Raw genomic sequence first — 24677 nt, 5'->3', positions numbered from 1 at the left:
TTTTTTTTTCTGTGAATTTGAAGCCAACCTTGTCTACCATAGCTAGTTCCAGGACAGACTCCAAAGCTACAGCAAAATCCCATCTCGAGAAACAAAAAAAAAAAAAAAAAAAAAAAAAAGAAAGAAAGAAAGAAAAAAAGAGATGGCATATTATTGTCACAGATCTGGACATGCTCCTTTTAGAGATGTGTGGAAGAGTATGCCTTTGGACTAGGAAAGCAGTTGAATGTTGTAAGTGATGCTTAAAGAGAAATCCTAGTGAGAACTTAGAAAACCGTACTGCTGAGAGTCGCAAGGACTATTCAGGCCCAGTTCAAGAGATTTCAGAGGAACACAATATTAGCAACGAGGCTAAGAATCAGTCTTGTAATATTTTGGCAAAAAAAATGTGGCTTCTTTTTGTTCTTGTTCTAAAAATCTTCTGGTGGCTAAATTGAAAAAAATTGGACTTATTTCTTTGGCAGAAGATTTTTCAAGACAGTCTAATGTTTACTGCGCTGTGTAGTTATTTCATGCTTATGTAGATCTACAATGAAGAAGAAAATGAGGGTCAAAATGAAATACAAAAGTAGTGTGCCCTCAGGGTGAGACCCATCTAGCTAATCCTACAACTTTGAAAAGAAACAGCCTAAGTAATTACCTGTTCTCAAAAGCAGCAACAAAAAAGTTTATACACATGTAATTCAAAAACGGGAGCAGATTCCATTTCGAGAAGGCAACAGAACTTGTCAACACCAGCTAGTGAGGTTCTGGCTTTAGGGTCATGAATTATCTAGGAGTAAAGAGGTTGTGGAGCTCAGGAAACCACAGTGGCCAGGCTGGTAGCAGAGTTGTCCTTGCATGGAGGTCTTGAGAGGCCATCCTGTGAAGCTGTGACTGGATCGAGTGTGAGATCTAACCCAGGTGGTGAAAGTGCCAGGGCCGAGGAACGACTGCCGGGGAGAACTCCGTATAGGAAGTGGGAAAAGTCCAAAACTGAAAAGCTTGTTGCGTTTATTGAAGCTAGAAGGGTGATGCCATCTAATTCCTTTGAAAATCAGTTACAGAATTTGGAGTGTTCCCTGCTAGGATTTAGTCTAGCTTTGGTTCATTATTTCCTTACCATGCTTTCTTCCCTTTCTGTAGAACTGTAATGTATGTTCTGTGACATTGTATAGTGGAAGTAAGTCATTTGTTTTTTAATTTTAGTTTTGCTGGGGGTTACAAGTTAGAGATTGTGTTGAGTCTTAGAAGAGGCTTGGACTTTGGAATTTGAAAATATTTTGAAGTTGAAAAAACCATGGGGACTTATGAGGTTTGACCTAGTGTATTTTTACAATATGGGATGGCTACAAGCCTATAGAGGCTACAGAATCAAGTGTGGTGGATTGAATGATAATGCCACCCCCTCACATATATATTCATAAATTTGAATGCTTGGTCCCTAGTTTGAGGAGCTGGAACTGCTTGGGAAGGATTAGGAAGTGAGGCAGTGTTGGAGATGGTGTGTCACTGGAGGCAGGCTTAGCAGTCTCAAAAGCCTACACCTTTACCAGTTAGTCATCTTTCTGTCTCATGGACATTGTCCCAATATTTGAATTCTCAGGTACGTTCCAGTGCCATTCCTGCCTACCCCTGCCATACTCATACCATGGTGGTCATGTACACAAGGTTTTGGAATTGTGGGTTGTAGAAGGAGCTATGGGCTAGCCTGGGAACTGCGGGCTGCATTCCTGCTACCCGGCTCCCAGCTGCCAGCTAGCTTATGTCCCAAAATAACAACACACAAACTGTATTCTTTTAAACACTGCCTGGCCCATTATATCTAGCCTTTTCTTGGCTAATTCTCAAGTATTAATTTAGCCCATTTCTAATAATCTCTGTAGCGCCCCAAGGTGCATTTACCGGGAAGATTCTAGCCTACGTCCATCCTGAGTCGGAGCTTCATCGCATCTGCCCGGGAGAGGGGAGCATGGCATCTGAGCTCACTTCCTCTTCCTCCCAGCATTCTGTTCTGTTTACTCCACCTACCTATGTTCTAACCTATGAGGGCCAAGCAGTTTCTTTATTTTTTAACCAATGACCTTCCTCCATCATTTCCCCTTTTGTGGCGCGCAACTCCGCCAGCAGAGAAGACTACCACAACAGGATTCTTCTTGGAACGTACTTTATTGGAGCACAGAAGACTGAAGATAAGATGGAGTTGAAAAGACCCTGAGCCCGACCGCACGGGGAATATATACAGTGCCTGTACCGCCTATGATGTGTCATTGCTTGATTGGCTCAGCCCACACTGATGCGATCACATGAGCAAGACGTGTGAGCAATTGATAGGTGGAATTCAAACCACTCTTGGGTCAGAGGCGAGTGTGCGCAGAAGTTGTTTACTAACTAGGGACAACTAGCAAATGGCGGCAACGGGCTTAGTGCCAGACCCTGAGAACATGACAGCGCCGTGGTGCACTACATCTCCCCCTTTTTTTGTTTTAAAACAGAACACCCGATCTAGCGGGGAATTTCATGACGTTCCTCATGATCAAGGGTGCAAGAGTACCCTAGTCCAACATCCTCTCGAGTGCTAGGACAACAAGGTCAACGAGGTGCAAGGACTGTAAGACCAGGTGAAAGAGACAGAGAAGAGGGGAGCAAAGATGCACCTATCTCCGTGCAATGCCCTCAGACTGGAGGTGCCGAGGCTGCATCTTGCTCAGAGGCCATCTTTAAGGCTGCTTAGCCAGACCTGGAGGGAGACTCCTTGTTCAAGGGCAGCAAGAGCCTGTACCATAATTGCTTTGTCCCTGCACAGGCGTGTCCTAAATCAGCAAAGGAGCCATAAGCATATGACCACACTGAGGCAGCACAGGGCACTGAACATTCCCATACCCACCCACTCTTTGAAATAAGAAAAGGCAGAGTAAAGCCAGTCGGAAAACTGTCCAAGAGTGAGAGGCTGCACGCGGGTGCTATTCAAAATGGTGATTTGAAACAGCTGCTCTTGAAGTAGCAGTTCCATCTCTTGCGATGAATTTCCTGCCAGGTATCGTCCAATTCGTTCAGACTCATTCCTGGAATTATTAAAAACAAGAGAAGTAATGCAAACATGTTTCTGATGTGCTATCCAACCAACTTGAACTAAGCTGGCTAACTCATCAATCTGAGTTTGTAGGAAATCGATCCTCTGATTAGCAGCCACTATGCCTAATAGCATGTGTTTGCTGATTTTGGTCTGAGTATCTAATACATCTGCAGTTTTGGTAACAATCTCGTTAATGACGGCATCCATTTGTGTCTGGCTAGCCATCGCCACTCCTGCTATAATAGCGGCTGCTGATGACACCACAATAGCAGTGATTATGGCAGCGGTAATTCCAAGATCACGCCGCTCACGTAGGAGCATAGCAATAGGGAAATGTTCAGGGTCAGCCTCCACAGGGAGGGGTACAAACGTAGGAACTTTTAGCACTATCGCCAGTTTCCATGTTCCATTCCAGCATTCAGACAAAAAACACTCCACTGAGGCATTCTTACAATCAACCTCGCTTCCCTTGGTAATATTAGTAAGTAAAAAATGGGGAAGGCAAGCAGACTGCGGCTTCCGGGAGAGTATGATTACTTAACTCTTCTTCTTGAATATAACGAAGCCGCTTTCCTAGTTCTGCCTGTTCACTAATAGTGCCTGTAACATTGAGCAGCCATGTTGTAATTGGCCGAAGTTGTGCCAAAGCAGAAACATCTGCCGTAGCTCCTGCCTCATTAGAGAGTAGCCATTGGTACCAGGACCATCCTGACCCTATTGTGGATTTTTCATTGGTTTTATTATAAAAATAGCTTTTCATGGAGGGGGATAAGGAAAACCCAAATGTAACCTGTTCCTTTTCCCAAGTTCTTGTTTGGCAGGCGGTAAAGGTGGGTGGAAACAAAAAATCCGGATTGCAATGTGGTGATGCTCTGAAATAAGTTGTATTCCTTACGAATGATCCTGTTCCAGTAGGCACTATGGATTCTACTCACATGGCCAAGGTAGTAACATTTATGGCCAATGTATTACTACCTGACCCAGACCCTTGTGATGTTCCTGATGCTACTTAACTGAGTGCTTCACTCAACATATTTGTCCCTATCTTGCTATGCACCAAAGGATCCATCCAATTAGTAAGATTTCTACATTGGAGCCAAATGCAAGGGGGTTTCTTATCTAAGGAAAAGCACATGGTTCCATTTAAATCAATTCTGGTTGCATTAAACTTGTCTGATTTTGGTTCTGGGCTAGGTAAACAAGGTGCATCCATATCACAGGAGGTGTAGAATAATGTGGGTAAAAGTGATAAATTAGCACGAACTGGTATTGGTACAGGCCATGCCCTCGTCACTGCCCAGAGTGTCATCTTCTTCGCATCTGTTTGAGTCACCCACAGCAGGATGATTAGCATCCACTGGGTTGTCTTCATCCTCCGCAGCGATCTTCAATTCTCTGGTCAGTCTTACTGGCACCCAGATTGGGTCCTCCTGGTCCTGTGGGAAAACACAAACAGCTCCCCTAGATCTGGCAATTACCAGATCCGGTTTACTCCATTTATTTTTTAACACATCTTTCCACTTTACTAGGTGGATTCTATAGTGCTCATGCTTGCATGTTTATCAGCAGGTGAGCGATCCTTATCATCCAAGGTTAAAAAATTCAAGGTAAATGTTGCCAAGGATATAGCATTCCTTGGTAGTAGGCCATGGCCTATTCCTCCTTTTTGTTTTTGTAAAAGTTCCTTCAGGGAGTGATTAGCTCTCTCAACTATTCCTTGTCCTTGTGGGTTGTACGGCAGGCTGGTATGATGTTGAACACCCATGCGTTCACAGAAACCTTTAAATGTTCTGGATGTATAAGCCAGGCCATTGTCCGTTTTTAAGCGCCAGGGCTTGCCCCAAGCAGCCCAAGCCTCCAAACCATGTGTTACTACATTGGTGACCTTCTCCCCAGTCAGGGATATGGCATGAATAACCCCTGAACAAGTATCTACTGATACATGAACATATTGAAGGCACCCAAAGGTGGGCACATGGGTGACGTCCATCTGCCAAAGGTCCCCGGGCTTAAGACCCGTAGGATTGACTCCAACATGGGGAGGATGATGAAAGGAAACACATGCTTCACAAGCCTTAACTATTTCCCTGGCATTTTGTCTGGTTATGCCAAATTTTAATCTCAAGACTTTAGCAGACACATGATATAATTGATGGAACTGCTTTGCGGCCACTAAGGGGTCCATAATTAAAGATGGAAAAGCTTTTGTTGCAGCATCAGCTTGTGCATTAGCATCTGCCAAAGGGCCGGGCAAAAGGGAATGAGCTCTAATATGGGTAATATAGAAGGGATATTTCCTGCTCCTGATCTCTTGACAAAGAGCCAGGAAAACACAGGAAACAGGACTAGTAGTTGATATTATTGCTGAGGCCTCTAGACAGCGGACCGCATTAACTACATAAAGATAATCCGAATAGATGTTCAAGGGTCCTGGGAAGTTGCGAAACACCTCCAACACCATTTGACACTCAACTATTTGCGGTCTGTCGGACTGGAAACATTTCGTCACTGTCTCTCTGCCCAGGATCACATAAGCTCCTTTGCCTGTGCTGGAACCATCAGTAAAAATCATAACTGCCGCTTCCAGTGGATGTGAAGCTTATTTTAGGAAAAACCACTGGATGGTGCATAATAAATTGTAACAATTTATCTGATGGATAGTGATTATCAAATCTGCCATTAAAGGTGGTAATCAACACGGCCCAGTCATCTACGGTGGCACATAAAATTTGAATCTGTTTAGGATTATTTGGCTGTATAAGCAATTGAGGTTGTATAGCAAAATATGTCAAAGACAATTTTATGCCTATCATAGCAATCGTAGCGACTGCTGCAGGATAATATTTAATAACCTTAGGGATGGAGGCATGGACATGGATCCACAACAAAGGTCCCTCCTGCCAGAGTACTGCAGTAGGGGCTTCTTCAGTTGGCAAGATACACAATGATAAGGGTTTGTTGTAGTCAATGCGTTGTAATTGTGCCTCTTCAATAGCCTTTTCCACCTTTCTGAGGGCCAACCTAGCTTCCTCAGTTAGATATCTGGGAGAGGTAACTCTGGAATCCCCTTCTAATATTTTAAGCAGCTGCTGGAGTTCTGCAGTGGTTATTTTGAGGTACGGACAAAGCCAGTTTATGTCTCCCAGGAGACGTTGAAAATCACTTAATGTCTTTAAGGCACCCACTCTTAGCTGTACCTTTTGAGGGCGTGTATACTTTGGACATATAACAGCTCCCAAAAAACGGCCCACTAGATCTCTCTGTACCTTCTCAGGGGCTATTAACAACCCTCTGGCCTTAAGAGCTTCTGCTGTACTGGCAAATACTGTTTCCAACACATCATTGTATGGAGCTGCTATCAAAATGTCATCCATATAATGGCACATCCTAACAGAAGGGTAAGCCTTTCAAATGGGCTCTAGTGCTAATTGGACATATAACTGACACATAGTAGGACTATTGGCCATTCCTTGAGGCAGAACTCTCCATTGAAACCTCTTGTCAGGTTCTTCATGATTGACAGATGGAATGGTAAAGGCAAAACGCTTACAGTCCTCCCTCGCTAGCGGGATGGAAAAGAAACAGTCCTTAATGTCAATAATAATTGTTGGCCAGTCCTTAGGAATGCTAGAGAATAAAGGTAGGCCACGCTGTACTGATCCTTACAGTTGCATTTGTTGATTAACAGCACGAAGGTCGTGTAAGAGCCTCCATTTGCCTGACTTCTTTTTAATAACAAAAATAGGAGTATTCCAGGGAGAATGGGAAACTTCTAAATGTTCCAGGGAGAGTTGCTCCTGGACCAGAGAGTAGGCGGCTTCTAATTTTTCTTTGGAAAGGGGCCACTGAGGTACCCAGACCGGGGTGTTTGTGGTCCAGGGTATATGAATGGCATCCTCAGTTGCCCCTATGAAAAACCCAGCCCCTTTCGCCCCTGATTTCCTACAGGCACCAGGGGGCATGTTATTCCCTGGAGGTTCTTTCCAAGTCCTTTCCCTGGGACATAACCTGCATCAAGCATAAGGCGCTGACTGGTCTCAGAATAGTCAGTAGTAAGCCTCATTTTCATCTGCCTCAATACGTCCCGGCCCCACAGAGAGACTGGTAGACTGAGCACAAAGGGCTGTATTCTACCAGTCTGTCCTTCCTCACAAACCCAAACCAACTCTTTGGTGCTGACTTCTGGTGTATTTGCATACCCCAGCCCTTGCAAGAGTTGTGAGGAAGACTGTAGGGGCCAGCAAGCTGGCCACTCTTCCTTTCTAATGATGCTGCGATCTGCCCCAGTATCCAAAAGGCCTTTGAAGTGTTTTCCTTCTATCTTTAGGCCTAGCATGGGTCGTTTATTGAGTTCCAGGGACAGATACACCATATCTACACCTGTGGATCCAAACCTCTTTTCTCCTCTAACGGTCTCTTTGGCAGGATATTTGTTGTGTAAGCTTGGCAATATTAATAACTGGGCTATGCGATCCCCTGGCAAGATAACTGAGATTTCTCAAGGGGATGCACACATGACTTTAACTACTCCTGTATAATCTGGGTCTATGACTCCAGGAGTCACCACCAATCCCCTCAAGGCTGAGGAGGACCGTCCCAACAAGAGGCCAACCGTGTCCTTTGGTAAGGGACCTTGGAAGTCAGATTCAAGGGGTTGCACCCCCATCTGAGGGGTTAGTACCATCCGGGGAGTGGCACAGATGTCCAACCCTGCAGAGCCTGAGGTTGCTCTTCTGACTTCTGTGGGAGATGTTCTGTCTGACCCTGCAGTGCCCCATACATTTGAGGGCCCTGGGGACGAGGGCCCCATTTGCTGTTTTTTGACATAGGTGGTGTTGTTATGGGTTGCCCACTAATGTCCTTGACTGATCTACATTCATTGGCCCAGTGTTTCCCCTTTTTACATCGAGGGCATAAGCCGGGTTGACGGCCTCCCTCACCAATTCTCTGGCTTCCATTTGGGCAATTCTTTCTCACGTGTCCAGGTTTCCCACATTTAAAGCATGCTCCATTCTTTCCCCCTGTGGTCCTGGCAGCAGTTAGTACTGCGGCTGCTAAGCCTGCGTTGGATAATGGCCCTCCAATTTCTCTACATGCTTTCATCCAAGCCTGAAGGCCCTTCCCCTTCCAGGAAGTGATAGCCCTCCAGCAATCTTTAGTGCATTGCTCAAATATAAGCTGTTCGATCAAGGGCATAGATTGATCTGCGTCTCCAAAAATTCTTCCTGCAGCTTCTATCATACGAGCCACGAAGTCCAAAAACGGTTCTGTCAGCCCCTGAATAACCTTAGTCAAGTTGCCAGACACTTGCCCTCTATTGGGCAAAGACTTCCAGGCCCTAATGGCCATTTCATTAATCTGCTGATATACTTGTATTGGAAAAACTGTCTGGTTATTAATCCATTGCCCTTGTCCTAGCAACATATCAGCCGTCCAACCGGCATTGCCATTAGCTGCATTAGTGCGGGCCTGTGCAATGGCAAGATCAGTATATATAGATTTAAAATCCAGGTACTGTCCTAAAGAAACACATGCTTTCACTGTGCTCATCCAATCGGCGGGGGTCATAGCTGACTGCCCTAAACGCTATACCACTCTCTCTCGCACTGTGCCACTGCTTCCTCTAAGTCTTGTTCCTCCTCCTCATCCAACCAATCCTCCTCATCCGAAGATTGGTCAATAGAAAAATTAGCAAACTCATCCAAAAGTGGATATATACTTTTCTTTTCTGGGGTAGCGGTATTCTGGAATTCCTTTTCTCCCTTCCGAGAGCTATTGTCACTCTCCTTAGTTTCTTTCCTTTTAGGTCCTCCCTTTCCTTTTGATTTTAACTCTGACATGCTATCCTGGTAGGCAGAAAGTGCTCTGCGGCCTTCCTTCAATGCCTCAACACACTTACCTTCCTTCAGACAAGCCCTCACTAATCTCCATAGGGGAAGTGTCCCCGGTCGGAGTGTGCCCTGTTCTTTGGCTGCCTCAAGATCTTTACCCAATTTCTCCCAGCAGGGAAGATTAATGTCCCCCGAACCGGCGAACCAAGGAGCTGCTTGATACATGTCCTCCAAGAACTTCCTCAAAGTTCCATCCGAGACTTTCAGGTCTCGGGTTCTCAGTAGTCGCTGGAGCAGATGCAAAAATGAGCTCACATTCGCTGAACCAGAGGCAGCATTCCCCATGCAGTGTGCTTACCTACGTACAACTTATACATGGGAGAAATGCCAACCTATCTACGCTGGACTTACTTTCGCTTTGCCTATAACAGGTCCCAGTGGAAACACTCCCGTCCCGGCTTATGACAGCGTAAGAAGAAACAGCACAACAAAACAGCGATGAACACAAGAAAAAGGGCCAGAGCACAGATCAGTGGATCGACTTCCCCCACCAGCATGTCAGGAAATTAATTTTCGGAGGACTTACCTGCGCCACCGCTCTGCACGTCCAAGTTCTCAATCCTCTCACTGATGCAAGGGTCTTTTGCCTGGTGCCTGGATGTCAAGGTCCCGGGCTTCGGCACCACTTGTGTGCACGCAACTCCGCCAGCAGAGAAGACTACCACAACAGGATTCTTCTTGGAATGTACTTTATTGGAGCGCAGAAGACTGAAGATAAGATAGAGGCAAAAAGACCCCGAGCCCAACCGCATGGGGAATATATACAGTGCCTGGTCTGCCTATGATGTGTCATTGCTTGATTGGCTCGGCCCACACTGAGGCGATCGCGTGAGCAAGATGTGTGAGCAATTGATAGGTGGAATTCAAACCACTCTTGGGCCAGAGGCGAGCGTGCGCAGAAGTTGTTTACTAACTAGGGACAACTAGCAAATGGCGGCAATGGGCTTAGTGCCAGACCCTGAGAACATGACAGCGCAGTGGCGTGCAGAGCGCTGTGGCGCGCTACACCCTTTTTCTGTTTAAACAAAAAAAGGAAGGCTTAAACTTTAACATAGCAAAATTACATATAACAAAACAGTTATCAAAAAGTAAAAATTACAATATTTACATCTTTTTATGTTTATCATAACTATGGAAAACAGCTATAACTATCTATCTATTCTTCAACTCCATCAGACTCCAGAAGGATATAATATTACCTAAGTAAATGAGATGTAAGCAACTTACAAAACTCTAGAAATCACAGAGACATCTCGCTGCCTGGACAATCACCCAAAGTTCCTCTGTACCGTTGGGGCATCCATCTTCGGCCTACAGGCCCATAGTTTCCAGCAGACATCTTCATGAAGCAGGAAATTTCAAAGGCAGTTCAGTCACTATCTGCTGTGTCCTGCAGAATGTCTCACAGACTCCTTCATGAATCAGGAACCCCGGAAGATCATCTCAACTTTAGGCAAGTTCAGCAGTCCTCTCTCTGAGGGTTCTCTGTGTCCAATTTATGCAACAGTCCAGGCAAGAGCAGTTTCTTGCCCAAATGGCTAACCAACTCCATAAGGAGCCTCTTCGATGCCCATCATCCTCTTGAAGTAGATTGATGCTGCCAGGAGCAGACGTGTCTCATTGCCATGAAAAACCCTAAATTATTAAAACATTAAATAGCATATTTCATAGTCTTTGAAAGATGTGAAGAATGTCTATCTAAAATATATCTACGTACATCTAGAAAATCTAACATGACTACAAACTTGACTATTATAGATAACTATTCATTAACAACTTATATACATAATATTTTTTTTATTGAAAAAAAAATTTTCTGCCTCCTCCCCACCTCCCATTTCCCTCCCCCTCCTCCTGCCCCTCCCCCCCTCCCCCCACACCTCTTCTCTTCCCTCTCCAGTCCCAGGAGCAGTCAGGGTTCCCTGCCCTGTGGAAAGTTCAAGGTCCTCCCTCCTCCATCCAGGTCTAGGAAGGTGAACATCCAAACTGTCTAGGCTCCCACAAAGCCAGAACATGAAGTAGGATCAAAACCCCGTGCCATTGTCCTTGGCCTCTCATCAGTTCTCATTGTCTGCCATGTTCAGAGAGTCTGGTTTTATCCCATGCTTTTTCAGTCACAGTCCAGCTGGCCTTGGTGAGCTCCCAATAGATCGGCCCCACTGTCTCAGTGGGTGGGTGCACCCCTCGTGGTCCTGACTTCCTTGTTCATGTTCTCCCTCCTTCTACTCCTCATTAGGACCTTGGGAGCTCAGTCCGGTGCTCCAGTGTGCGTCTCTGTCTCTATCTCCATCCATAGCTAGATGAAGGTTCAGCTTTTGTTGAGATGAACAAACTGATTCTGTCATTCGTGTGTAAATGTCAGATCAGAGTGATGCTTGACAGGGCTTACACAGCAGTGCCATGTAGAATCAACAGCTCCTTTACCTGGAGACATTGAGGTATCTGTGACATCTAGAGATAAGAATTGGTTTTCTCCCTCTACTATGTGGGTCCTGGGATTGAACTTAGGTCATCAGATTTGATGGTAAGCATTTTACCTATGGAGCCATTTCTGGCCTAGTGCCATTGTCCTTGGCTTCTCGTCAGCCTTCATTGTCCGCCATGCTCAGAGAGTCCAGTTTCAACCCATGCTTATTCAGTCCCATAACATTTTTACATGAGCTACACAATCACAATACCTTAATCAATATCAGAAATAAATATACATATAACAAAATTGACCTTAAATTTAAATCACTAAAGCAAAATCCATATCAATGCAAATTATTTATACCTATATCATATCCCCCTTTAAATGTAAAAGAACTTTTATAAAGAATATTTGGGAACATGGGCACAGTTTTTTCTCTTCAAACTGCTTCCTGATGAATGGGGGCGCTGTTAATCAAGTCTTTCATGGTATAACCTGTCTGCTAGGTTCCTCTCAGTCTGCAGTTGAGTGAAGTAATTTTTTGAGGGTGTTCACAGCAACCGTTCCGGAGGGCGTGGTTCATCATACCATATTGGTATAGAAGCAATATACCGGATCTCATTGTCTGTGAAAACAAAAGAAGATTCTCTTTTCCAAAGTATCATATCCTTAGATCCAAATTTTAAAGTCAAGGTATTTTTAAAATATCTATGTTGGATTACTTCAGTAGCATTTATAAACAAATATCTTTTAGCAGCTGTTGCTCCTTGCTCAGCATTCAAGCAATTCAAACAGAGCATAATAGCATATAGTATCAAGATTCTCATTGTATTTTCCATCTTTGTGTGGTTTATTTTAACCTCTATTTTGTTTATTTTTACTTTTATTTTATATTCTCTGTATATCATTGTCCTGGAATAACTTTGTAGACCAGGCTGTCCTTGAACTCTCAGAGATCCTTCTGTCTCTGCCTCCCAGGCATTGGGATTAAAGGCATGTGCTACCACACCTTGAAGTCACAGAGGTCAATCTCCCTCTGTCTCCTAAGTGTTGGGATTAAAGGTGTCTACTACCACACCCAACTACTTTCTTCCTTCCTTTTTTTTACTCTTAAGAACTTTAACTTTTAGCCTGCATATATTTTAACATACTGTAAATCATTTAAAAATTTTCTTTGTCTTTGAATCTCTCTTTACTGTATCTCTCTCTTTTTCTGACCACATGAGTCTTTAATTTACCAAGCAATCTCAGCCCGCAGCTCCTTCAACAGTGGGTTCCAACATTAAACGATTTTTTTTGTAAGTTGCCCTTGTCATGCTGTTTTTCCATGGCAAGAGCAAATTAAGCAATGTTCATTCATCTGTGAGGGTTAGGACCTCTGAGGCTTTCCCCATTCATGGCTGCCTTTTGTTGGGCTCAGTATTGTGCAAGTCCAGTACAGGCAACTACAGCTGCAGTAAACTCATGATTACAATTGTGTCTTGCTAAGAAATAGCATTTTATAGCCTTATTCCCTATTCTTTTTATAAGAGACAAGGGTCTTATATTCATTCTGTTCCCTCTTCTGTAGTTTCCCCCGAGACTTCCAGAGAGTGGTATTGAATTTAGCCTCACCTTTTCATATTCTTTGTGATTTTAACTTACATCTCAAAGGGGTAGAGACATAAGTCTATTTTTATTTGTTGGATATACCTTACCTACTTTAGTTGTGCCATGTCTATATATAGTGTTTTATTTCATTATTTTATGTATTATTTTGTGTCCTAAGAATGAACTGAGTAACAAAACCTTTAGCTACTTCAATTTTACAGCCCCTTTGTTTTAATGGTTACATTACTTCTAGTTTATTTATTTATTTTGTGTGTATGAATATTTTGCCTGAACACATGTATGTGTACCATATGTTTGCCTCGTGCCCATGGAAGCCAGTTGCCCTGGAACTGGAATTATTGTGATCCTAAAGCACCATGTGGTTTCTGGGAACCAAACCTAAGTTCTCTGCCCAAGCAACAAGGGTCTGAATCACCTAGCCATCCCTCCAGTCCCATAATTTAAAGTGTGCATATGTGGGCTGGTGAGATGACTCAGTAGATAAAAGTCTAGACTGCCAAGAAGTCCTTCCAATCCATATTTGATTCACTTACCATAAATGGAAGAAATTGACTCCCTGTCCTCATTCTCTGACTTAAATATATGTTACATGAACATACAAGCACACACACAATATGTAAAAGTGAATGCAAGTAATTAATCATGACAAACTCCTTGATATGTATTTCTTTCTGCAGACTTTTACCAACTTCTCAGAACCCACTCATAAATGTCAGAGGATCTTGTTCATACTCAACCTCCACCACACTGCCAATTATGCATATTAAATAATTAAACTTTAATTAGTCTGAAAGCATTTAAAACTCTTATATTTTATATTTACTAAACTGTTTGACATTAAGGTGTTTAAAAATACACAAGACAGTTAGATTTTCTTTAGTATACTGCTAAGTGTTAAAATTATGCTAATTTTGGCTTTTACTGAACTAAAATGAGAATATTATATCTTCACATTGATGACATTATTGTTTGCTTCTTCATACCTCTTCTATCTATTATGTAATTTTCATTTTTGGAGTTTTAAAACTCCTATTTTCTTTATCTGCTGCTTTTACTTCTTTAGGACATTTTGTTTTCATGATCATTTTTAAGCTTGGGTGTAATATTCTTATATCTATAACATGGAAATATTGTATCAAATGAAGAGGATGGCAAAAAATCAGAGTCACATCACAACAGCAAATTAACTTAAAATGACCCAGGGATTTCTCTCTTGCTAGCCTTCTTGCCTACTCAGTCTTTGTATATCAGATCTTAGGAAAGGATATTCCATTTCTAGCAATGTGGTATAAAATTTTGCCTTCATATAAAGGAAATGTGATGCTTGTACTAAGGATCTTAGGAAAAGAACCATACCTGAATTAATAATTCTAGAAGCTGGATTGACTGATTGCAGAGAGTTAAAGTGTTTTATCTTTTATTGTCAACCCCTGCATGTGACCTTCCTTCCTTGTGACTATTTAATACAGCTTTTAAAAAAATGTACAAATAGACTTTTAGCTTCTACCTCAAATATCAAGGAGCCTTCCCATATTAGCTGATTAACAAGAATAATTTACATTTGGATCTCTAGGTTTTCATGCCAAGGATAGGTAATATCTATTGTAACTTTTCTAACAATCCAAATACATTTTGAACTTTCATACTTAACTGCTATGTTAAGTTTATGTTTTCTTTTCATAGTGTATCCATCCTCTGATGGCCCAGCAACAATTCAAATCTATCTGTCTGAGTCTTCTGATCATCATGCAAGAATTGAAAGTCAGCAAGGACAAAGATGCTAAACTCTTCTATTATCCATTAAGAGAAAAGTGATCACCTCAGTGACCATCTCCTAAACAATTTTTGTCTGAATGTCTAATGGGGAAAGATAGACAGTTCAATGGGCTTCAGAAGGCTTGAAGGAACTTGAGGATTAATCCCTCCCTTGCATTTGACTAAGGATCCAACCTCCAATTTACCATTTGAAAAGGAGAAAGTTTCTGAAAGACCAATTCAATGATGGCTAATTGTGATTGGTCAATACAATGGAATCCGAATGATTCTAATACAATACAATACAATGAATCTAAGTCTGGCACTGGAGAAAGACATACCATTTTTATCTGCTCCAAATATTAGAATATTGCATATGATTTTATTATTACCCATCACTTCAGTGCCTGATCTTACTGGGCCTGTCAATCAACTGGTCAGTAATTTGTATTGTTTAAATTATTTGTTTCCTTCCTTTATCCCATTAGGCAGAAGAGTGCTCTTAATTATTTTAACTTTTGGCCTAGGGCTCAACATATTTCACATATTATATCAAGCAGACCTGTCAGTTACCTGACCACTCCTAAGAAATCTGAACTACCAGCAGAACTGCTGAGAATATGGGAGAACACTTCTATATTCCGTAAGAAGTGCGTTTACATCTCCCAACAACACCTTCCTCACTGTGCTCTCTGCTTGTACTACACCTTTTTCTGAGTTTTAACTCAAAAGACATAGCTTTTTTTTTCCCTTCTTTTAATTTTTTTTTCTTTGATACCTATCCACAACTCTAAACAACCTTGTTTACCTGGTTACTCTGGAATGCATCATAGTTTTCTCTGGTGTTTCTTTCCCTTCAAGTAGATACCTACAGGTCTCCACTGTCCACCCAATATTGAAAGTGTGACTTTCTCTCTCTTCTCCATCTCCCTTCTCTGAGAAGCTGCTGGATTTACAGATTGATAGCTCTGTAACTTTTATTTCAAACTCTATTGAAATCATCTTTAACATTCATTCCAATGGAAAAATCTCATGAGGCTGCCTCCCTAGACAATAAGAAATACAGTCAACTAAGGAATGCTGAGAGCAGGAGCAATATGTACTCCAGGGTATAGGCCTACAGTTGATTATCCAATGACAAGTGATCAGTCCCGAACATTGCATATATACAGGTAACGTTACACAGATGGTTCAGACTATATTTATATGTTTGGTAGTGTGTGTGTGTGTGTGTGTATAAAATGTCAGTTAAAGGAAATAAAACCATGAATTTGAGAGGCAGGAAGAGGGGACATGGGAGGAGTTGGAGGAAGTAAAAAGGGAAGAACTGATGTAATTATATTATAATTTAAAAAGCAGCTATTTTATAAAAATAAATAAAAGATTTATTCTAAATCAGTTTTTAAGTTTTTGCATCAATAAGTCTAAGAATCCACAAAAGAAACCCCAACTCTTCAGTAACATGACTTCTACTACTGCACTTTCATAGCAAAGCAATGATTTCTTTTTCCATCATTTCCCATTCCTCCATACAAACTTTTCCATATACCTGCCATTGCTCACTTTCAATTTGTAGCCTCCTTTTAATTAATTGTTGTTATCTATTCCTTCATACATAAGTCCCACCTGCTCAGTCTGAATAATGTTATTTGTTTATATGATTTCAGGACTGAATATCTGACATTAGATAATGAATTGGTGTGCTCTTTCCTAGGGAAGGTTGTCTTTCCCAATCATATTCTTTAGTTGCCTATAGTTCTTTGTATAGTGTTGAGGTCTTGTGGGCTTTCCCATGTCCATATTAGCATGTCTTTTATTATTATTCTTGGTCAGCTAATGTTTCTGAGATATTTATGTGTACAGCTTTTTAAATTTCTAAGAGACACAATCTCACAACAAACGTCCTATTACTCTGGCTTTTAGAAACTTTTTGACCCCACTTGTGAAATTATTCTAGAGCTTTAGGTGTGGTAGTTGTACTATAGATGTTTCCATTGTTCTGGGCTCTAAAACTCAGCATTTTGGTTGTGGTTTTCTGTAATGGTCCTCTACTGTTACAAAGAAAGTGATTTTTTCTTTTATTTTTGATATTATAATTACAAAATTTCTTACTCCCACTTCCTTCCTCCAATTTCTCCCATATAGCCCTCTAAACTCTTCTTTAAATTTAGTGCTTCTTTTTTTCTCTAATGTTATTGCATGCAAATATATATTCAACCACACATATACATATACATACCTATATTTTCTTAAATATACCCCATTCACCCATAAGTTTACTGGTATGTGTGTTTTCAGGACTGATCATTCGTCATTGGACAATGAATATTTCTTCTTTGGGAAAGATCATATCTTCTACACCCAGATTTTCTGTTGCCTATAATGGTTTGTGTAAGGTTGAGATCTTGTGGGCTTTTCTTGTCTCCTGTGGTCTTACCTTGTAAATCTTGATTGACATTTATTTGGACATTTATATGTAATAAATCCCTGGTTTCCTTCTTTGTCCATAGCCTGCTGGCATTTTGATGATTCTCACAAAAATTCCCTACAGCCCAGTTAGCCTGCAAATTCCCAAGGCCCATTCCCCATTGCATCACAAATTAATTGTGTATGTCAAACTGGAAATGGCCCTTCTCTTATAAGAAAATTTTAAGAACAAATTTGGAACATCAGATATTGCCTCTTTCATTAGAAGAAGGCGATGATTGCTGTGTGAGAGAATTGATTGATTGTTAGAGAGGTAAATGTTCTCACTATTCTTCATTTTTATAAATAATAAAACTAAGGGATAAAAAATGCAGTTCTTCAGGTTTTATATTTATTGTCTTGAATGCAAAGACGCATAGCAAAAATAAAATGTTAAATGAATGCCAAATTAAAGTGCATTGTCAGCAACACAGTATGTTCTTCTTCAGACACTTAGAATTATTTTATTAGAATTGCATAGTTTTCAAAAATACAATTGTCCACCATGGACAACATGGCTCGGCCTGCTGGGACCCCACAAATAAAGACCTACCCCACCAAAAAATACAAATTGTTTTGATGTTTATTCTTAGATATAAATTTATACTTACCAACTCAAACAAGAAAGAATAAAAGATTAACCAATACAGAAATGTTGAGAATTGAAAAAAATTTCCTTGGCTCCTGGTTTTGGAAAAGAAAAACACTGACATGGTTTCCCATACAGCTAGGAAAAGGGGTTCTCTTTTTACAGGTAATACCGACGAACACAGATCTCTGTCATTGACAGCAGGCTGATGTTACATCCATGTAAGTTTTGATTTTGTCATCTTAGATTTATGCAGTTAACAAACTCAACAACTTCAGTCTAAAATTAAGAAAAAGAAAATCTGTATCACACCCATTTACGTCTTAGTACTTAGCATACCTTGTGCATCTATGCACTTCTCTGAGGGGTACTGATCACACCCTCCAGTATGTCTCTCTGAATCCCCTTAGTTCCATCCGCATCTAGCTTCACCACACGTCTTTATTTTAGTGCTAATAACATCAAGTTTGTTTAGTGCCTCCGGTGAGCACATGGGTATGTGAATATCTACTATACACATTTTGAGCAATGTTCTTCTTAGGATGCAATATGTATGTATCAATATATTTATCTTTCTAGTGAATACACACACATTTGTGTGTATGTGTTTTTCTGATCTAATGTGCTTTTTCTATAATTCTTAGTTTGACAATATATGAAAATTTGGGTCATTATTAAATCAATCAATATAAGATTAGAGGACAGATGAATGAGAAACAGAGTTAGAAAAGATCTTTGATTCTTTAAAGAGGTGTAATTATAAACATTTGAAGTGATTTTTAATTTGAGACATTTGTTTTTTACTCCTCTTCTCTTTCACTCTGTCTCTTCAGTTGTAGGAGGTGAACTCTCCTTTCCTTCAACTCTGTTTTCAATGACATTATTTTTTTAAAATGCATTTTATAAGTAAAACTATATAAAACATCATTCTCTACCAGATTGATTGTTTTTTTTAAATATGAGACTTTGGTTATTCATACTTTGTCTCACAACCTATATCTGGTCTATGTAAATAGCCTAAGTTTCTTTGTACATTTTATAGTCAACAACAGAATGATGCTGCAAAAACCATAAAACTAAAAGACAGGATTTTAAAAATTTAAATAAAAAATGTACCTGTCATGAAATTGCTATAATTAATATAACAGTAAAATTTCATATTCATTCTGATACAGAGTACTCTTCTCATAGGGAGATTATATGGAAGAAAGTACCAGTTAGAACTTCAGTAATGGCCCGAAGGATACATTCTCTGTAAGGAAAGATGTCCTTAGGAAATTGTGCATGTGTGTGTGTGTGTTTAATTAAGCCAGGACACTTAAGGAGTAATTGATGTCTAAAAAACAAATATCAACTGATAATACAATTTGTTTTGATAAGAAAGTATACATGTGAAGCAATTACATTATAGTTAAGACATTGAATATGTGTATCACTTCTGTTTACCATCAATACTCATCCATCCCCTTGTAAAATATATACATGAAGACTTTAATATGTGGAAGTAGGTTGCTTACTTTGCCAAAAACAGAAACAAAACAAAACAAAACAAAAAATCAATCTCAGGGCATTGAGAAACAAACGCAGGACAACGGCAACTTTTTCTGCACACGAGAGTCAAAGAAGAGGTCCGGACTAAAGCTGGCAGGAAGTGCGGTCTAAAGAGTAGGACGTTTGGCAGCTGTGAGATGCAGAAGCTAAAGGACAGAAGAGACAGATTAGATATGGAGAGTGATGGGATCATTTGCTTGTGTCTAACCATGTTTCTAGAAGAAGAATAGCTATGATCTAGGTGGAAGACATGGAGATAAATATTTGATTTGTTATGTTCTGTAGGGACTGGTGATGGAGACAGAAAACAGGACAGTTGTCACAGAATTCATCCTCATCGGACTCACACAGTCACAGGAAATTCAGCTCTTAGTCTTTTTTCTAAGCTTAATTTTCTATACCATCATCTTGCCTGGAAATGTCTTCATCATTCTGACCATCTTATCAGATCCTGGGCTCGGTGCCCCACTTTATTACCTCCTGGGAAATTTGGCTTTCCTGGATGCCTCCTATTCCTTCATCGTGACTCCCAGGATGTTGGCCGACATCTTCTCTGAGAAGAAGGTAATCTCCTATAAAGACTGCATCACTCAGCTATTTTTCTTGCACTTTCTTGGAGGAGGGGAATTTTTACTTCTGGTTGTGATGGCCTTCGACCGCTACATTGCCATCTGCAGGCCTTTACACTATTCCACTGTCATGAGCCCTAGAGCCTGCTATGTGATGCTGTTGGCTCCATGGCTTGGAGGTTTTGTTCATTCCGTAATTCAGGTTATCCTCATCCTCCGTTTGCCCTTCTGTGGTCCAAATCATCTGGACAACTTCTTCTGTGATGTTCCTCAGGTCATCAAGCTAGCCTGCACAGACACCTTTGCTGTTGAGCTCCTAATGATATTCAACAGTGGCCTGCTTACCCTTGTCTGCTTCCTTGGGCTGCTGATTTCCTACGCAGTTATTTTATGCCATGTTCACAGGTCAGCGTCTGAAGGAAAGAACAAAGCTATATCCACGTGTACCACTCATGTCATAATCATATTTCTTATGTTTGGACCTGCAATCTTCATCTATACACGTCCATTCACAGCTTTAGCAGCTGACAAGGTGGTTTCTTTCTTCCACACTGTAATATTTCCCTTGATGAATCCTGTGATTTATACTCTTCGAAACCAGGAAGTAAAAACTTCCATGAAAAAGTTAATCATTCGCCACATAGTTTGTTAAATGGTTTTTATTTGAGAAATCAGGTAGGGGTAATGTGGCATGCATTTATTAAATTGCAAAATAAATGACATTTTTCTAGATTTGATTTCATTTTTCAGGTACTATTATAGACAATTTGAATTACACATAGTGAGAAAATATAGTTCATGTGTTTAAAGTATGCAACAGAATAATGGATTTGTTTAAATACAATGGATAAATGTGATAGATAAAGAGATTAAATTTTAATTTATTTAAGAGTACAAACACTAAAGGATTTTATGCTATAACCAATAATTTCACTATCTCTATAACCATAGTAATAATATCTTAGCATTTTAAGTAAAAGGACAACTAACCCACAGTTTGTTCATTGTGTAACGTGTCATGACTGTAATTCTATAAATAGATCAATTCATTTTGATTAATGGGGCAATAGGTTACAGAATATCAGGAGCCAAATGGCAGAGGGCTTTCTGCTACCTTACTGTTGGTATTCTCAACATCACCTTGGATAAATTACAAGCAAGTATTAGACATTTTTTTCTTCTCTCTTTTTCTAGAGTTGAGACACAGCTTCTTTTGATCCTTTGGGGCACTATTCTTTATTTCATTGCTCACACTGTAGTCTAATGCCTTGCTCTTCATCCAGACCATTGGAGAATCTTATTTTCAGCATCACATCATACTACAAGATGGATCTCCGAGAAGTCTTTAAAAAAAAAAAATTCATTCCCACACAAAGTTACCGATGTTTCTCCTTGCTTCCATATAAAAATAAGACTTGCTAGTTTGGTACTTATGTGACCTTCTCCATTTACCCACTGTTCAGTTTTATCATCATCTGTGCTTTCCATGCAAAGGTAGTTTCTCTAGTTAGGCTACTGTGTCTCTCCAAAGAAAAAATGCACTTGCTCCTGCTTCTGATTCAAACACTTTGCCCTCACTATCATCTTAGCTTTGATTTTCCATTTTCTTTTTCTTTTCCCAACTAAAGTATGGTGACATTTGTAAGAGATCTCCAATGATATCACTTTTTAAAAGCACTTTTCAAATGGGATAGTGTCATTTCAAGCACCTATTTCTCAAACTATTGTGAAAGATAGGGATGTAAGGGAAATTCCCATAATGGGGCAGTTTTAACAACCACACAGACATGCAATGACCATACTGAAAGCTAAAGGAAGTCAGTGAAGTTTGTCTTTCTGTAACTCACAGGTCAAAATTAGACCCTGTCTCTATGTAGTTGGTTCTCCACGATCTAGTGGTTTGATGGCCACTGCCTGTTTCTTGTAGTGATTATTTTGATTTAAATAATTCCTTCATGCACATTAGTGTTTTGCCTCTATGTATGCTTGTATACCTGTGTGCCTGTTGTCTACAAAATTCAGAAAAGGGTGTCAATTCACAGAAACTGCAGTAATGAGTTAGAACCTATGTGGTACCCAGCACTGTATTCAGCTCCTCTGAAAGATCAGCAATTGCTCTTAACCATAGAGACATCCTTTCGGTATACAGTTTACATACTCGTCTATGTGTTCTTGCTGTGCACTTAGACACAGGCATTACACAAGTGCTTACTGGACAAAGGAGGAGAGCTCTTGTTTTCACTTCTCAAGTGTTTAGGCTCTGTTCACCTCCCTTGTGAAAATACACATCTCAAAGGAAATGCAAGGTAGGTCCTGGCTGACTTTATCCCAATTTGTGTGTTCTATATTGAATATCTATCTCTTTTTACAGTTTTCCTTTCCTGTCATTTCCTGTCACCCCCCTAGCTTGCCTTAATCAAGCACAAAATAACTGAGGTTGTTTGGTGACATTGTGTCACTTAAAATTTTTATTTTTTGATCAAAATAGAGAAAAAAATGAGAAAATATATGTTATTTTTCAAATTTTAAGATTATACCTTAATTATAAATTTTCCTCCTTCTCTTTCCTCTCCCCAAGTCCAATCATATATCCATCCTAGCTCTCTATCAACTTTATGACCACTTTTTAAAAGTTGATATTGCTTAATATATGTATATATATATATTTAAATATAAACCCTGATTCCATATACTATTACTTGAATATATGTAATTGGGGATGATGATTTGGCATTGGACAATTAATTGCTGTGCTCTTTTTGTTACACCCCAAATCTGGAACCCAAATAACCACCACGAGACCAACTATGATGCAAAAACAGAGTCTTTATTTGTGAGTTAACTTGGGTCCCTCCATTCATCAAAAGCAGCAACAGCAACAATAGCAGCAGCGACTATGACAGCAGAAGCAGATGTACAACAGGTTTCAGGGGCCGCGGACTTTTCTCAGCTCTAGGTTCAGGGACAAAGTGTTTTTTCCTCAGGCTCTGGTCCCATTTTCAGGGTGTATTTCATTCTCTGAGTCTGGACATGGAGCTGAACCAGTCAGGGTCTGTGTAGATGAGGGATTTTCTGGCACCTGGGTCTCTCATTCCCTTCAAGGATCCTACCTTTCCTTAGTTTCCTGTTGTTCTTTGTGTAGGTTGAGACTTCATGGACTTTTCCTCTTCCAGTTTAACATGTTTGTTAATGTCATTTTTGTTCATCTCACATTTTGGCAGTCATGTAGGTGAGACTTTAGCTCTATAAACTCTGATGTTACTAGGAGACATATCTCATAGCAAGTTCCCTGATCCTTTGGTTCTTATAATTTTTTCAGGTGCTCTTCTATAATGGTCCCTGAACCTTAGGTGTGGGAGTGTTTTGTAGATGTATCAATTGAGACAGCATAATCCCTAACAACAATCTATAAATGTTTATTCTTATACCTGCACACAAGTGTAGTATCCACCTCTCCCCAGAAAACCTCTTTGTAACAGAGAACACTACAATAAACCAAACCAACTAAAACACAAAATTGTGGAGTCATAGCTTTTAAAGGTTCTAGTCTAGGCCTTTGCTGCTGCTTCTTCTTCTTCTTCTTCTTCTTCTTCTTCTTCTTCTTCTTCTTCTTCTTCTTCTTCTTCTTCTTCTTCTTCTTCTTCTTCTTCTTCTTCTTCTTTTTGTTGTTTTACCTCTACATGGGTACACTATCTTACTGCTGCCTGGAAAGTTTTTCTTGACTCTCCTTTATTCTAGCAGATAATGTTAACATCCCTGTCACCCATACTACTTCTTTCCTGGAAAATAGCTTTCTTGTTCTCTAGAGAGTAACCTTCATTTTCACTATGGGAGAGGAGAATAAATGCTTTTACTGTAAGAAAATATTTATGAGAAGCCACACACAATCTTTCCTAATCCATATTGAGCTTGTAGAAATAAACTTCAACAAATGTTATTCCTTAAATCACTTTTGTGTTTGCTCAGGGTATTGATATTTTGATAATTTATAAAATAAATTCATTAAAGCAAGTAATAGTGGTTATCGGGGTCTGTCTGTGTCTGAGGAAAATGGGAAGATGTTTGTCAGAGATAATTTCATGGTGTGAAATGAAAAATTTCTGAATAATTCCTGAATTTCAGATGTTCAACACCTGAATACAGTAATACTCTATTGTTGATTTGAAATATAATGATAGAGTAGATTTTTATTGTTCTCACTCCCCTTCTGTCCTCATAATGTATGTGTGTGAATCAATGATTGTACAGAGTATTTATATAAAGAAAGATTGCTTTTGTACCTTGAATATTTTACCATTAATTTTTGAATAAATGTTTAAGAATTAAAGGTCTATGAACACTGTGGCCTACAATGACAACACATCTTGCAAGGTATTTCCACTTATATAATAATGGCAGGATTATTGTGTGATTAACCAGCCAATTTGTTTATTGGATTTATTTTTCTCTACAAGATGAAACACATACCTGTTGGCAGAGGCTGCTAGTTTGTTTCCCAACCACTGCTACTCAAAATAATCACACAGAAATGATATTATTTGAAATACTATTTGGCCAATAGCTTAAGTATATTTCTAGCTAGCTTTTACAACTTAAATTAACCCATTTCTATTAACCTGTGTATCATCACATGGCTGTGGTTTACCGGGAATAGTTCCATCCAGCATCGGTCTCCAGTGGGGCTACATGGCTTTTCACTGACTCCACCAACCCTCTTGGCCTCTATTGGAATTCCTGCCTTGCCCTATTCTGATAAACCACTAACCAAAACAGCTTTATT

The 24677-nt window shown here is 40.1% G+C and overlaps 1 protein-coding gene across 1 annotated transcript; it reads left to right on the top strand.

The window, feature by feature from the left end:
* Positions 1-19622: 19622 nt before the first annotated feature.
* LOC130885260 (olfactory receptor 4N4C-like) lies at positions 19623-20549 on the top strand. The gene has a single exon (XM_057786702.1). The coding sequence runs from the start codon at positions 19623-19625 to the stop codon at positions 20547-20549; it is 927 nt and encodes a 308-aa protein (XP_057642685.1).
* Positions 20550-24677: the final 4128 nt, after the last annotated feature.

This window comes from Chionomys nivalis, chromosome 12 (genome assembly GCF_950005125.1).
Source record: "Chionomys nivalis chromosome 12, mChiNiv1.1, whole genome shotgun sequence".
NCBI lineage: Eukaryota > Metazoa > Chordata > Mammalia > Rodentia > Cricetidae > Chionomys > Chionomys nivalis.
The sequence above is the reverse complement of the archived record's forward strand: the minus strand, read 5'-3'. Positions and strand labels throughout refer to the sequence as shown.